Raw genomic sequence first — 15,000 nt, 5'->3', positions numbered from 1 at the left:
ACACACATACACACACACACACATGCCAGCACCGCCTTGGCTGGCTTCCGTGCCGGTGGCACGTTAAAAGCACCAACCGATCGTGGCCGATGCCGGACCCCCCTGGCACCTGTGCAGGTGGCACGTAAAAGGCACCCACTACACTCGCGGAGTGGTTGGCGTTAGGAAGGGCATCCAGCTATAGAAACTCTGCCAGATCAGACTAGAGCCTGGTGCAGACCCTGGCTTCCCAGACCCCGGTCGAACCGTCCAACTCGTGCTAGCGCAGAAAACGGACGTTAAACGATGATGATGATGATGATATATATATATAGAGAGAGATAACAAATGCTGAGTTCAAATGATGCTTACCATGATCTCTGTGGGCGTCCAACGGGAGGTACCCCAGTACATAGCCCAACCCTGATTGATGACAAAAGTGAAGGCACGGACGATTTCTGGAAACAGATAGGAGAAAATAAAGAAAAATAAGAAAAAGAATGAATTACTGTAAAGAAATATAAAAGCTTTTAATTTAAAGTTTCTGACTGATTTCATTTTTCTCTCCTCTTTTATTTACGGAAAGATAATGTAATCAGACAGATAACGAGCTGAATTACAAATTGCTGCTGCAAAAAGAGTTCATGTTGCATTGTTTCTACATTATTTACATTATTTACATTTGATGGATATTTGTCCTCTTCTTGTTTGTTGTATTGTCTGAATGTCATTTTTGGAATTAGTTCTTTGTCATAAATTAATATTTTGTAGCTATAAGTCATCACTGTTTGTTTACTCTTACATTGTTCTATGTCAGTGATGATATTTTTAATGCTGTTGACACAACTGAATTGAGTGGTCCTGCCCATGTGCTGAAACCATAGTGATATCTGTTTAGAAGCTGATGATGGGAATACACGTTTGTGATGCTTGATTGTGAATATCTTATATCTTAGTTTTGTTATTCTGGGATCTCCTTCATTGTTGATTCATAGTTTGAGGATAATTTATATTGGTAATGTTTGTTTTTCTTCATAGGTGACCTAATTAGGCTTGGACAATGCCTAGATATCACTGTTCAGATTTGGGAGGTCGTGGCATATAATTTTGAAGTGACGGAAACATAGATCAGAGCTGGGAAGGTTTTTTAAAATATGATACCTTCAGCAAGTGTTTTCAACTACAACCCTGAAGTGACCAAAACCTTGTGAATAGATTTGGTAGATGGAAACTGAAACTGGCATGGTTTCTACACGATTTCTGAACTTTAAGGTGGTGAGCTGACAGAATTGTTAGCATGCTGGGTGAAATGCTTAGCGGTATTTCGTCTGCCATTACGTTCAGAGTTCAAATTCTGCCGAGGTTGACTTTGCCTTTCATCATTTTGGGGTTGATAAATTAAATACCAGTTATGCACTGAGGTCGATGTAATCGACTTAATCTCTTTGTCTGTCCTTGTTTGTCCCCTCTGTGTTTGGGCGCCTTGTGGGTAGTAAAGAAATAGGTATTTCGTCTGCTGCTACGTTCTGAGTTCAAATTCTGCCGAGTCCACTCAGCTGGCAAAACTGAGTAACACTGTGATGGACTGGTGTCCCATCCAGCTGGAGAACACATGCGCCATAGAAACTGGGGAAACTGGGCCCATGAGCCTGGCTAGGCTTTAAAAGGGTGCATTTATTTTTATTTTAAATATATATTTCCCAACGAATATGGTTTTGCTTTTAGAAGGGCTCAGGTTCTCCACCCCCACAGCAGTTGCATATGGAACTGCAGTGTGTTTGGTCTCTGAAATTCCCATTTTTAGATAGCAATTATATACTAAATGTTTCAAAGTTACTTGAAATATCATAGATTCCAACACAAACAATGATTTATTTCAAATTTACTCAAACATGAAGTGAGTCTTTATGATTAGTTGTTCTTTTTGTTGTTCTTTTTGTTTATTTTTATTTATATATTTTGTCTGTTTCAGTTTCTCTTTAATATCAACCAATTTTGCTGCAGCTTGGTGAAAAGTCAAAATTGACATCACAGTAAATCAATTTTTCCATATCTAATTATTTTTCAGATATCATCATCATCATCACCACCATCTTCATCATCACCATCATCACCATCATCATTATCATCAACATCATCAGCATCACCTTCATCATCATCATCATCTTCATCATCACCATCATCATCATCATCATCATCATCATCGTCATCGTCATCGTCATCGTCATCGTCATCATCGTCATCATCATCATCATCATCATCATCATCATCAACATCATCATCATCAACATCCTCATCCTCATGATCATCATGATCATCTTCATCATCGTCATTTAACTTCTGTTTTTCATGCTGGTATGGGTTGGACGGTTTGAGAGGAGCTTGCAGGTGGGAAGGCTGCATTAGGTTCCAGTCTGTTTTTGGCATGGTTTTCTACAGCTGGATGCTCTTCCTAATGCCAAGCCAAACATTTTACAGGGTGTACTGAGTGATTTTTACATGCCACCAGCACAGGTGCTTTTAATGTGTCATCAGTACAGGTGCTTTCATATGTGACACCAACCCAGGTGTTTTCTAATGTGGCACCAGCTTCTGGTGCTCTTTTACATGGCGCCACCATGGGTGCCTTTACTTACAAGCTGCCAGCATGAGTGCTTTTTTTTACATGGCAAAAAATATTTCTTTTCTCCATCTCAGCAATTCTGTATTTCATAAAAGTCCAGCTTCACAGACCCCAGTTGACCCGTCCAACCCATGCTAGCATGGAAAGCGGACGCTAAACGATGATGATCATGATGATGATATCCACTTTTATAAATATATATGTGTGTGTGTGCATGTGTGTATGAGCATGTGTGTGTGAGCATCTATGCATGTGTGTGTGAGTGTGTGCATGTGTTTGTGTGTGAGCATATACGTGTGAGTGTGTGTGTGTGCATGTGTTTGTGAGCATACGTATGTGTGTATGTATGTGTGTGTGTGTGTGTGTTCTCTGAAATCTGACTATTCACAGAAATCAGCAACAATAAGAAGAATTTGGTAATTCAAGCATGAAGTGGTGCCAGTAATAAAGAGTTTTGCTTCAACAATACACGATGAAATACAATTTGTAAAAAAAGCCATTGACTGTATGGCAGCAAAAAAAAAAAAAAAAGATTAAGGAAAGGGGCTGAAATTTTAAAATAAATGAGAATAAATAAATCTTGTCAATAATTATAAAAAAATGTAGAAATGAAACAAAAACAAACAAACAACACAGAAAACAGTTAAAAACAGAGAGAGACATGCAAAGACAACTATATAATGAATATACATACATAAATATATATATAAACAAATATACTTTTAGAAATACAAATACACAGAGACACATACACACACATACATGTAAAGAAGCACACATACATATACATAAATCTATAGCTATCATAATGTAAGACTTGTAAAATAGATACAAGTATATGTTACAGAACTCAATACTTGTGATGTAGTGGAAAGATATGCTTATTTCACATATATATATATATATGTCTAAAGGTAACACACTTAGTCGAATTGACAAAGGGATATGGATTTGAGTCCCATGAGGATAGGAAAGCCTTCTTTTTTCTGTCGAGGGCTTATATGCCCCGTTGTTAGATTATTTTCCTAAGTCATTGCATGGTGATTGCCATATAAAAATACCATTATTATTATTTACAGGATTGAAAAATATGGCGCAATATAACAAAACAATTCACATCGAAAGCATATATATATATATAATATATATATATATATATATATATACACACATATATATATGTACATACATATACATACATATATATATATATATATGTGTGTGTGTGTGTGTGTGTGGTTGGCATTAGGAAAAGCATCCAGCTGTAGAAACTCTGCCAGATCAAGATTGGAGCCTGGTGCAGCGATCTGGTTCACCAACTCTCAGTCAAATCGTCCAACCCATGCTAGCATGGAAAGCGGATGTTAAACGATGATGATGATGATAATATTAATGATAATAATAATAATAATAATAATAATAATAATAATACACACACACTCACATATATATATATATGTACATATAGATATACACATACATACATGCATTCATGCATAAATACATGTATACATTCATTCATACACACAATACAAAACTGAAACATTGAAGAGATGAAAGTGATATTTGTAGAATGGTGCGAAGAATGACTGAAACAACCTATGAAAACGGTGATTTATCATGAAATAGCACCAGCGATAAATTTGAATTGAGTCAGTTAACTTCCTTGCATTTTCCTATAAAATTTGTCCATATCTGAACTATGGACTCAATCTTAGGGAAAATGAATAGTTATAAATAAACGAGCCATCAAACTGGACGAATGTGTTGAAATAACTGGAGATAAGTAAAGACTGGGAAATATCAGAGCCGTAAAAGTGTGCTGTAATTTCTGTAAACTAAATCTATGACACTGTTTATATAGAGATCTACCTACTTCATCCGTCCTTTGAAATCAATACAGGTAATCATACAGAGATACATGCATTTGATCATAAAAGTTGATAAGAAGCTGATTGTATCTGCCATACTTAAATGAGATTCATATTGATTGTATTAAAAGATGATGATGATGATGATGCAATTGTGTACTTATCGGTGTGAGAAAGTGGGTGAAAAGGAATATATGTTACTGGTATGAAGGAAAGCTATTGCCCAGGTGTTGAAATCATTGTGATATTCACTTGACAGCTGATGATGGGGATTGCAGGTCTGATATGCTTGCTTGAGAAACTTTTATATTTTGGGATCTCATAAATAAATAAATGTGTGTGTGTGCGTATGTATGTCTGTATTTTTGAGCATATATTTTGCCTTGACACCATGTGTCACAGTCGTAAATGAGTGTCATTGTCATAGAGGCAATTTCTTTTCCCTTCCCTGTCTCTTCCATGAAAAATATGTCAAACTGTGGGAAGATCGTTACCTGGCCTGTAAGCAGGTGAATGAATTTTGGAAACAGAAAGGGTAATCTGCCTCCATAAATTCTGTTTGACCCATGCAGGCATGAAAAAAAATGAACATTGAATGATGATGATGACAATGGTGATGATGATGATGGTAATGATGATGATGATGATGGTGATGATGAATGTGTCTTAAGATTTCTTGAAACAGCTCTGAATGCAACTTAAGAAAGCACAGAAGCTCACTACAAGAGCATCAGCAGCAGCAACAGCAGAAATAATAATAACTACAAGAAGGCATTATTCTTTTTCTTACTATCATTATTATTATTATCATTATTATTATTATCATTGTAGCATTGTTATTGTTGTTGTTGTTGTTGTTATTATTATTATTATTATCATCATTGTAGCATCGTTATTGTTGTTGTTGTTATTATTATTATTATTATTATTATTATCATTGTAGCAGTATTGTTGTTGTTATTATTATTATCATTGTAGCAGTATTGTTGTTGTTGTTGTTATTATTATTATTATTATTATCATTATTATTATTATCATCATTATTGTAGCATCATTATTGTTGTTATTATTATTATAGCATCATTTTTGTTGTTGTTATTTTTATTATTATTATTATTATTGAGTGAGAGAGTGGTGCATTCCAGCAAAGTGACACTGGGGTAAAATATACGAAGCCCAGTATGCCCCTCATGACTACCCGTCTGATAAGGGTACACCAGGCACATGCATCACAACCATATGTGCGCGACATGGTGATCTCATATCAATATAAACAGCACATGACCTTGCAGGTGGGGGCCCAGTTAGAATTTTCTTCAGGTCGAGTAAGGTCCCTGAATAAGGGTTGTTTAAAGATGTTGAATGAAACACCCATGTTTCCAAAGGTGAATTATTCAAATCCTAAAGAATCCCTCTCAACACATGGCTATGATGCTCCCCCACTACTTCTGCTCGTGATCAGGACGCACATATCGTCAGCCACTAAGGGACATGCTCAACTGGTTAAGGTCAAACAACTGACAAGCAAATCTGTGGTATTGAGTAGAATATTTGCTGTAGCCCATCTTTTATACCAAGACAAAACAATTACTGTTATTCTCATTCTTATTATTATTATTACTATTATTATTACTATTACTATTATTATTATTATTATTACTATTATTATTACTATTATTATTATTATCATTATTATTATTATAATTACTATTATTATTACTATTACTATTATTATTATTATTACTATTATTATTACTATTATCATTATTATTACTATTATTATTACTATTATTATTATTATCATTATTATTATTATAATTACTATTATTATTATTATTACTATTATTATTATTATTATTATTATTATTACTATTATTATTACTATTATCATTATTATTACTATTATTATTATTATCATCATTATTATTATTACTATTATTATTATTATTACAATTATTATTATTATTATCATTATTATTACTATTATTATTATTATCATTATTATTATTATAATTACTATTATTATTATTATTACTATTATTATTATTATTATTATTATTATTACTATTATTATTACTATTATCATTATTATTACTATTATTATTATTATTATTATTATTATTATTATAGCATCCACAACAATGACGATAAAACAAGTTACTTATACGGCATGGATATATATATATTATTATGTTTGCTATTTGCTGTTTCAAAGCCTTTTCTTGTGGCATGGCAGAAAATGTAGGAGAATAAAATGAAAGATTATATATAAAAAAAGTAAAGAAAAAAAAGAAAAAAAAAGAAACTGTTTGAAAAGAAAAAGAATTATAGCTTTAAGACAGAAATTGGCAGCAGCAGCAGCTATATTGAAGAAATACTCACCACTCATGAATAAAGGATCGTGCAAACTGATGGAATTTACATCTGGTTTGTGGAGCGTGAGGGAATAGTGAAGAATCAACTTTAAAAATTAAAGGGGTGGATAGGAAGGCAAGGAAACAGAGAAGATTTGGAAGAAGCCGAGAGAAATGGCAGTACAGGAAGAGAAGTGCTTGGCAGATAATAATAAAAAAAAGGTGATATTTAATTAAGGTAAAAAAAAAATATTGACTATTGCACTCACATTTACTTTCTTGATCAATTCACACAAAATAATCAAAAGCAAACACGACTAGGAATATATATATTCATTTATATATATACATACAAACACACACACACACACACATATATATATATATATAGGATCTTGCAAAGCAAATTGATAAATGTATATATGTATATATGTATATATATATATATATATATGAATAATAAGAAAATGGAGATATTGCAGTTAATAAGAGTGTATTATCAACAAAAAAAATCAGCTCAGAAATATGATTTTAATAGTTATTTAAAATCACTAAGTTTAACTGAAACAGCTGTAAGGGATAATGGTCGATTTTTTGCTGAAAATAAACTCTTATTAACTGCAATATTTCCATCTTCCTATTATTCACACACACACACACACACACACACACACACACATATATATATATAATATATATATATATATATATATATATATATATATATATATATATATATATATATATATATATTATATATATATATATATAATATATATATATATATATATATATATATAATATATATATATAGCTATATATATACATATAGCTAATTATATAGAAATACATAACTATATATATAGCAACGATATGAGAGGTAATTGGTATCTAGAAGACCCAAGGTGGCAGGTAAGGTTATGTAAGTGCAATGGGAGGACTATAGTTAGACTCTCGGTTCGATAATAATACGAGTGAGGAGTCTAATATGGGTCTTGTGTGAGCATGTATATGTTAAACAAAACGAGACAAGAAAACCAAGGATGTGTAGAATTTATAGTACATTTATATAGTACATTTATAGGTGCAGGAGTGGCTGTGTGGTAAGTAGCTTGTTTACCAACCACATGACTCCAGGTTCAGTCCCACTGCATGGCACTTTGGGCAAGCATCTTTTACTATAGCCTCATGCTGACCAAAGCCTTGTGAGTGGATTTGGTAGACGGAAACTGAAAGAAGCCTGTCGTATACGTATATATATATATATATATATATATATATATATATATATGTATGTATATGTTTGTGTGTCTGTCTTTGTCCCCCCACCACCATTGCTTGACAATGGACGCTGGTGTGTTCACGTCCCTGTATCTTAGCGGTTCGGCAAAAAGAGAACGATAGAATAAGTACTAAGCTTACAAAGAATAAGTCCTGGGGTCGATTTCCTCGACTAAAAGGCAGTGCTCCAGCATGGCCACAGTCAACTGGCAGAAACATGCAAAAGAGTAAATGAAAGAATGCCTATAGTACCTATTTACAAACGAATGAACTGCGCCAGTGGTAATTAAGTGTCTTGGTGAGGACATTAATTAAATCTGATCTTGTGACCCTTCCTTTAATAGCCCTTAACACTATATTGATCCAGTTAGCTGTGGTTCTCCATCACTGAGTATATATAACTCATGTATCAAAGACATTCTTCACTCTAAATTGGTTCTATGTCTTAGATCAGCAGGCAGTTTGCTTATTTCTACAAAATCAGTTGCTGGATGGCAGACTAAGAGGTTCTTGACATTAAGACGGTGATATTTTTACAACTTAATTACCTCCACATTCTGCCAATTGTTTGCATATTTCTGTGAATGTAGTTTGCAAACATTTAGAATGTGAGTTATTTGGTGTAAACCAGCTGAAGTATAAGACACAGCGATGTAGATACAATCATTTATTTAATGTTTGTATACTTGTGTGTGCATGCAATCATGTATGTTTGTTGTATGCTTACATGCATGTATGTAAGTATGCTTGCACCTTTATCTTTTATGGGGCGCCACCTTGAGGAATTTTGGTTGAATGAATTGATCCCGGTACTTTATTTTTTTAAACCTGATACTCGGGTCGGTTTCTTTTGCTGAACTGCTAAGTAATGAGGACATAAACACACCAACAGCAGTTGTCATGCAGTGGAGGGGGAGGGTAAACATAGTGTGTATGTATATATGTATGTGTATATATATATATATATATATATATATATATATATATATATATATCACCGTGATCACCGTGATCGACCAGGCTATCAGATGTTGCTACACATCGCTGGTCACAATGCACTTTGCATTGTTTTAGCCTTCAAATGACACCACCCCGCTGGCTAAGCGAGCAGGCCATATATATATATATAATATATATATATATATATATATATATATATGTATGTATGTATGTATGTATGTATGTATTTATAATTCAAAGAGAGTTAGAGGTTGTGAATCCAACCAACTAAGGGATAATATCTATCCAATATACTGATGGTAGAATACCCAATTATTTAATACACAAGCGTTGGTTATTGCGTGTGTATAATAATACTGAGTATAATAATTAGGTGAGGGTAATAAGTGGTTTTGCCCTTAATTTATATGGCAAGAAGAAAATGGAGGGAATCCAGAGGTAGAATTCCTCAGCTGTTAGACATTATATTATGATAACAAAGGAGATCTAATGTGAACAGTTTGAGCAGCTTAAGTCAGCACTAGAAGGAAAACGACCATCTTTGGTTTCAAGACGAAAGGTGTTCCTCCATCAGGATAATGCTCAGCCACATACAGCGTGGATGACATTCCAAAGGTTGGAACAGTTTGAATGGGAAACAATGCCCCACCCACCGTATTCACTGGACATGTCCCATCTGATTATCATTTATTTCACAGTCTTCAAAATTATTTGGGCAGAAAAAATATGAGTTCTGCAGAAGAGGTCAGAATAGTACTGGAGGAGTATTTTTCATCACAGACAAGTGAATTTTGGTAGAGGGGCTTTGAAAATCTACCAGATCGATGGAAGAGCATTGTAGAAAATGAAGGAGAGTATATTTTAGATTAAAAAAAGATTTGGTGTCCATAGCTGATGGCAAAACACATGTCCTATAATCCAATGGCATAGTTCATGGAATAATATAACTGTGTTGTGTATGATAGATTATATCTTTGATTTTGTTCCATAGTTATAAGATTACATGCAGATAGTGACAGAATAATAATAAAGATAGTGAGCTGGCAGAATCATTAGCATGCTGGGCGAAATGCTTAATGGTATTTCGTGTGCCGCTACGTTCTAAGTTCAAATTCCGCCGAGGTCGACTTTGCCTTTCATCCTTTTGGGGTCGATTAAATAAGTACCAGTTATGCACTGGAGTTGATATAATCAACTTAATCCATTTGTCTGTCCTTGTTTCTTCCCTCTGTGTTTAGCCCCTTGTAGGTAGTAAAGAAATAGGTATTTCATCAGTCTTTACATTCTGAGTTCAAATTCTGTCGAGGTTGACTTTGCCTTTCATCCTTTCAGGGTCGATAAATTAAGCACCAGTTGCATACTGGGGTCAGTCTCCCCAAAACTTTTGGGCCTTGTGCCTAGAGTAGAAAAGAATAATATGAATTCTAACACAAGCACAGCCACTGAGACCATGATTAAGAGATTGCTCAGACCATTCAACAGCACATAGGTACCATGTGTAAGTACATTTGACAAATGTTTTTTGATATACGGCAGTATTGAGAAAGAAAGTATTTGAGAAGGAAACTACATTTATATCTCTATGGATATAAATGAAAGGGAAATTAGTAAATTGACAAAAAGTGGCCAGTGGTGTGCATTTGGATGGCAGAGATCATCATCATCATCATCATCATTGTTGTTTAACATCTGCTCTCCATGCTGGCCTGGGTTGGATGGTTTGACTGACGACTGGCAAGCCAGAAGGCTGTGCCAGGCTCCAGTCTGATCTGGCAAGGTTTCTACAGCTAGATGTCCTTCCTGATGCCAACCACTCTGAGAGTGTAGTGGTGCTTTTTACGTGCCACTAGTATGAGGGCCAGTCAGGTGGTACTGGCATTGACCACACTTGAATGGTGCTTTTTACATGCCATTGGCATGGTAGCCAGTCAGGTGGTACTGGTATCGACCACGCTTGAATGGTATTTTTTACATGCGACCAGCACGGGAGCCAGTCAGGTGACACTGACAATGACCCAACACTGGTGAGCATATATTGATTTCAAATTGTGGCACAAATCCAGTAATTTCAGGGATTGGAGTAAGTCAATTACATCAACCCCTGTACTCAACAGGTACTTATCTTATCAACCCTGAAGGGATGAAAGTTGACTTTAGCAGAATTTGAACTCAGAACATAAAGACAGACAAAACACTGCTAAGCACCCCACCCAGTGTGCTAACGATCCTGCCAATACGCTGCCTTGAATGAGTGTATATTAAATACCGCAAGTGAAATCGAAATTGAAATCAAATTCGATGACTGACATCCGTGCTAGTGGAGCGCTAAGAGCACCATCCGAGCGTGATCGTTGCCAGAGCAGCTGACTGGCTTCCGTGTTAGTGACACATTAAAAGCACCGTTCGAGCATGATCGTTACCAGCAATGCCTCACTGGCACTTGTGCTGGTGGCACGTGAAAAAACATTCGAGTGAGGTCGTTGCCAGTGCCACTGGACTGGCTTCTGTGCAGGTGGCATGTAAAAAATACCATTTGAGTGTGGCCATTGCCAGTACCACCTGACTGGCCCTTGTGCCGGTGGCACGTAAAAGCACTCACCACACTCTTGGAGTGGTTGGCATTAGGAAGGGCATCCAGCTATAGAAACACTACCAGATCAGATTGGAGCCTGGAGCAGCAATATGGTTTGCCAGTCCTCAGTTAAATGATCCAACCCATGCTAGCATGGAAAGTGGATGTTAAACGATGATGATGACAAGATAGTGTTGTATACATTGACTTTGAAAGTCATTTTAACTCTAGAAGGAACTGAACTCAGATCATCAAATTACTATATTTCAAATTCCTCTGAAACATATATAGCATAATTGGCTTTTTACCAAATGTGCCATTCTTTATTCTGTAATAAATGTATATATACACACCCAAATATCAATAAGTGCTTAAATGCACACCATAAACTTACCATATGCCTGGCAAACTAGTGAAGGCATCGGATTACTGGCAAACAGAGAGGAATTTTAAATCTTGTTAATGGTTATATGCTATGACCTTGGGCAAGGAACTCAACACTATCCTAGCCATAATTTTAAATGAGATGACGCCTAGGACAGGAATATACTTTCGTCTTACCATTTCAACTGGAAAATTAACAAGCAGTTTACTGCTCTGTACTCTTGAATGTTAGCCAAAACATTTGTGTGGATATGTGTGTGTTTGTGTTGGTATATCTCTTATTCTTTTATTCGTTTCAGTCATTTGACTGTGGCCATGCTGGAGCACCACCTTTAGTCGAGCAAATCGACCCCAGGACTTATTCTTTGGAAGCCTTGTACACTTATTCTATTGGTCTCTCTTTTGCCGAACTGCTAAGTTATGGGAACGTAAACACACCAGCATTGGTTGTCAAGTGATGGTGGTGGTGGGGGGGGGACAAACACAGGCACACAAACATATACACACATACTCACACACACACATATATATGACGAGCTTCTTTCAGTTTCCATCTACCAAATCCACTCACAAGGCTTTGGTCAGCCTGAAGATACAGAAGAAGACACTTGCCCAAGGTGCTATGCAGTGGGACTGAACCTGGAACCATGTGGTTGGTTAGCAAGCTACTTCCCACACAGCCACTCCTGTGCCTTTATGTTTTTTTTAATTTTTTATCTTTAACTTGTTTTAGTCTTTAGGCTATGGCCATGCTACAGCACTGCCTTGAAGAATTTTTATTTGATTGGAGCAACTCCACTACTTTTTTTAAAAGTCAAATACTTATTCTATCAGTCTCTATTGCTGAACTACTAAGTTATGGGGATGTAGACACACCAACATTGATTGTTAAACAGTGGTGGGGGACAGACACAGACAGAAAGGCACATGCACACACCCACCCCCACACACATGATAGACTTCTTTCGGTTTCTGTCTACCAAATCTACTCTCAAGGCTGGCCTGAGGTGCAGTGCAGTGGGAGAGAACTTGGAACCGTGTGGTTGGGAAGCAAGCTTCTTACCACACGTATGTATGTAAATGAATGTGTGAGTATGTATGTGTCTGTATATGTATATATACATGTGTATGCATGTATATATCGATGCATTCAAACACACACCCACACACACACACAGACACACATATCTGTGTCTATACTACCATGCGTTAAATGAATAAATTATCAAGGCATTGTTTTAGAGCTGGATGCTCTTCCTGTTGCTAACCCTTAACTGCATTTTAAGTAAGAGATTTTTTATACATCTTGAAATGCATAAAGGCAAAAGATGACCCATCACAGTCTGTTGCAGATATATTTCTGGAGAGAAGTGTAAATGCTATGTCACACACACACATGAATGCACACGCAGATGACAGTGCACACATAAACACATGCACACATACATACTTACGTACACATAACTAGTACTCCATTGGTTATGGCAAAGAGCATGATCTAATCAACAGAACAGTCTGCTCATGAAATTAATGTGCAAGTGGCTGAGTATTCCAGACACGTGTACCCTTTAAGTTGTGAGGATTGGGGACGATATTACATGGAAAGTTCCGATGGGAGGACACTTCCATGAAATTCTGAGGCTTCTGGAAAATTTCCGAGGAATTCAAGGAATGTCCAACGTCATCCGAAAGTTACGAGGATGGAGAAAAATAGAGGACCACCTGGAATTTTCCAAGGATTTCCTGGAAAGTTCCGAGGACTTCCTGGAAAGTGCCGAGGATTTCCTGGAAAGTTCTGAGGGTGGGAAGAAGAATTCCTGGAAAGATCCGAGGATTTCGGCGTGGCCCAAAAGTATGTTTACAGTTATCACGTAGGTACTTTAAATTTCTTTTAAAACATTTTATTACATTAAAATTTTTATCTTACAAACTGAAAAGGGAGCTTGACAAAATTAATTAAATTAGCATAGAATAATTGTTTCATATTTTTTTATAATTAAGATCTAAACTCTTAATATAAGAATGCAAAAGAGATAATTGAATAATTGTAAACCTAGTTTTGGGCCACCCTGTATATCCGTATGTCTGTCATGTAACTGGATACACATTCTTCAAGTAAAGAGAACTTAAATAGGCGCAGGAGTGGCTGTGTGGTAAGTAGCTTGTTTACCAACCACATGGTTCCGGGTTCAGTCCCACTGCGTGGCATCTTGGGCCAGTGTCTTCTGCTATAGCCCCGGGCCGACCAATGCCTTGTGAGTGGATTTGGTAGACGGAAACTGAAAGAAGCCTGTCGTATATATACTAATACAATTGTTCGTTTGTTTTCCACCTGCCTTCGTCTTTTGTTTATTTTCATAAAGCTTCCCGTTATATGTATGTGTGTGTGTGTTTGTGTGTCTGTGTTTGTCCCCCTAGCATTGCTTGACAACCGATGCTGGTGTGTTTATGACCCCGTCACTTAGTGGTTCGGCAAAAGAGACTGATAGAATAAGTACTGGGCTTACAAAGAATAAGTCCCAGGGTCGATTTGCTCGACTAAAGGCGGTGCTCCAGCATAGCCGCAGTCAAATGACTGAAACAAGTAAAAGAGTAAAAGAGTAAAAGTGTATCTCATTATGCAATAATTTTTGTCTGTGTCTCATACATACACTGTATAAAGACATACCTACACACACAAACACACACACACACAAACACACACACACACTCACACAACGGAAGTTGGCTCTTCTGTTCCGAAATTCCAAAGAATTCAAAGCAGTTAATATAAAACCGATGAATCAGCAACCCAAAGAGTATGCTATATTTTTGGCAGTCAGTGTACCGAGAACAGCTATAATGTATTAGTAATAGTTATATAAGTCAGATAAACTTTATTTGTTTATCTCAGAATGAGACAAAGTCTGGGGAAACATTATGTTGCAGAGAAAGATGTTCATGTTTTCTTGAGATTATTCTTTGAAGATATGAAAA

At 36.0% G+C, this 15,000-nt stretch overlaps 1 protein-coding gene across 3 annotated transcripts in view; it reads right to left on the bottom strand.

Moving 5' to 3' along the window:
- The window catches only part of LOC115217979 (voltage-gated potassium channel subunit beta-2), a 258,449-nt gene that overhangs the window by 41,628 nt on the left and 201,821 nt on the right, over positions 1 to 15,000 (bottom strand). For all 3 annotated transcript variants that reach the window (XM_036507793.1, XM_036507792.1, XM_029787715.2), the window contains one exon: positions 352 to 437. In XM_036507793.1, the coding sequence (XP_036363686.1) occupies positions 352 to 437 (86 nt within the window). The remainder of the gene's footprint in view (positions 1 to 351; positions 438 to 15,000) is intronic.

This window comes from Octopus sinensis, linkage group LG12 (assembly GCF_006345805.1).
Source record: "Octopus sinensis linkage group LG12, ASM634580v1, whole genome shotgun sequence".
NCBI classification, from domain to species: Eukaryota; Metazoa; Mollusca; class Cephalopoda; order Octopoda; family Octopodidae; genus Octopus; species Octopus sinensis.
This window is presented reverse-complemented; position numbering and strand designations above follow the sequence as displayed.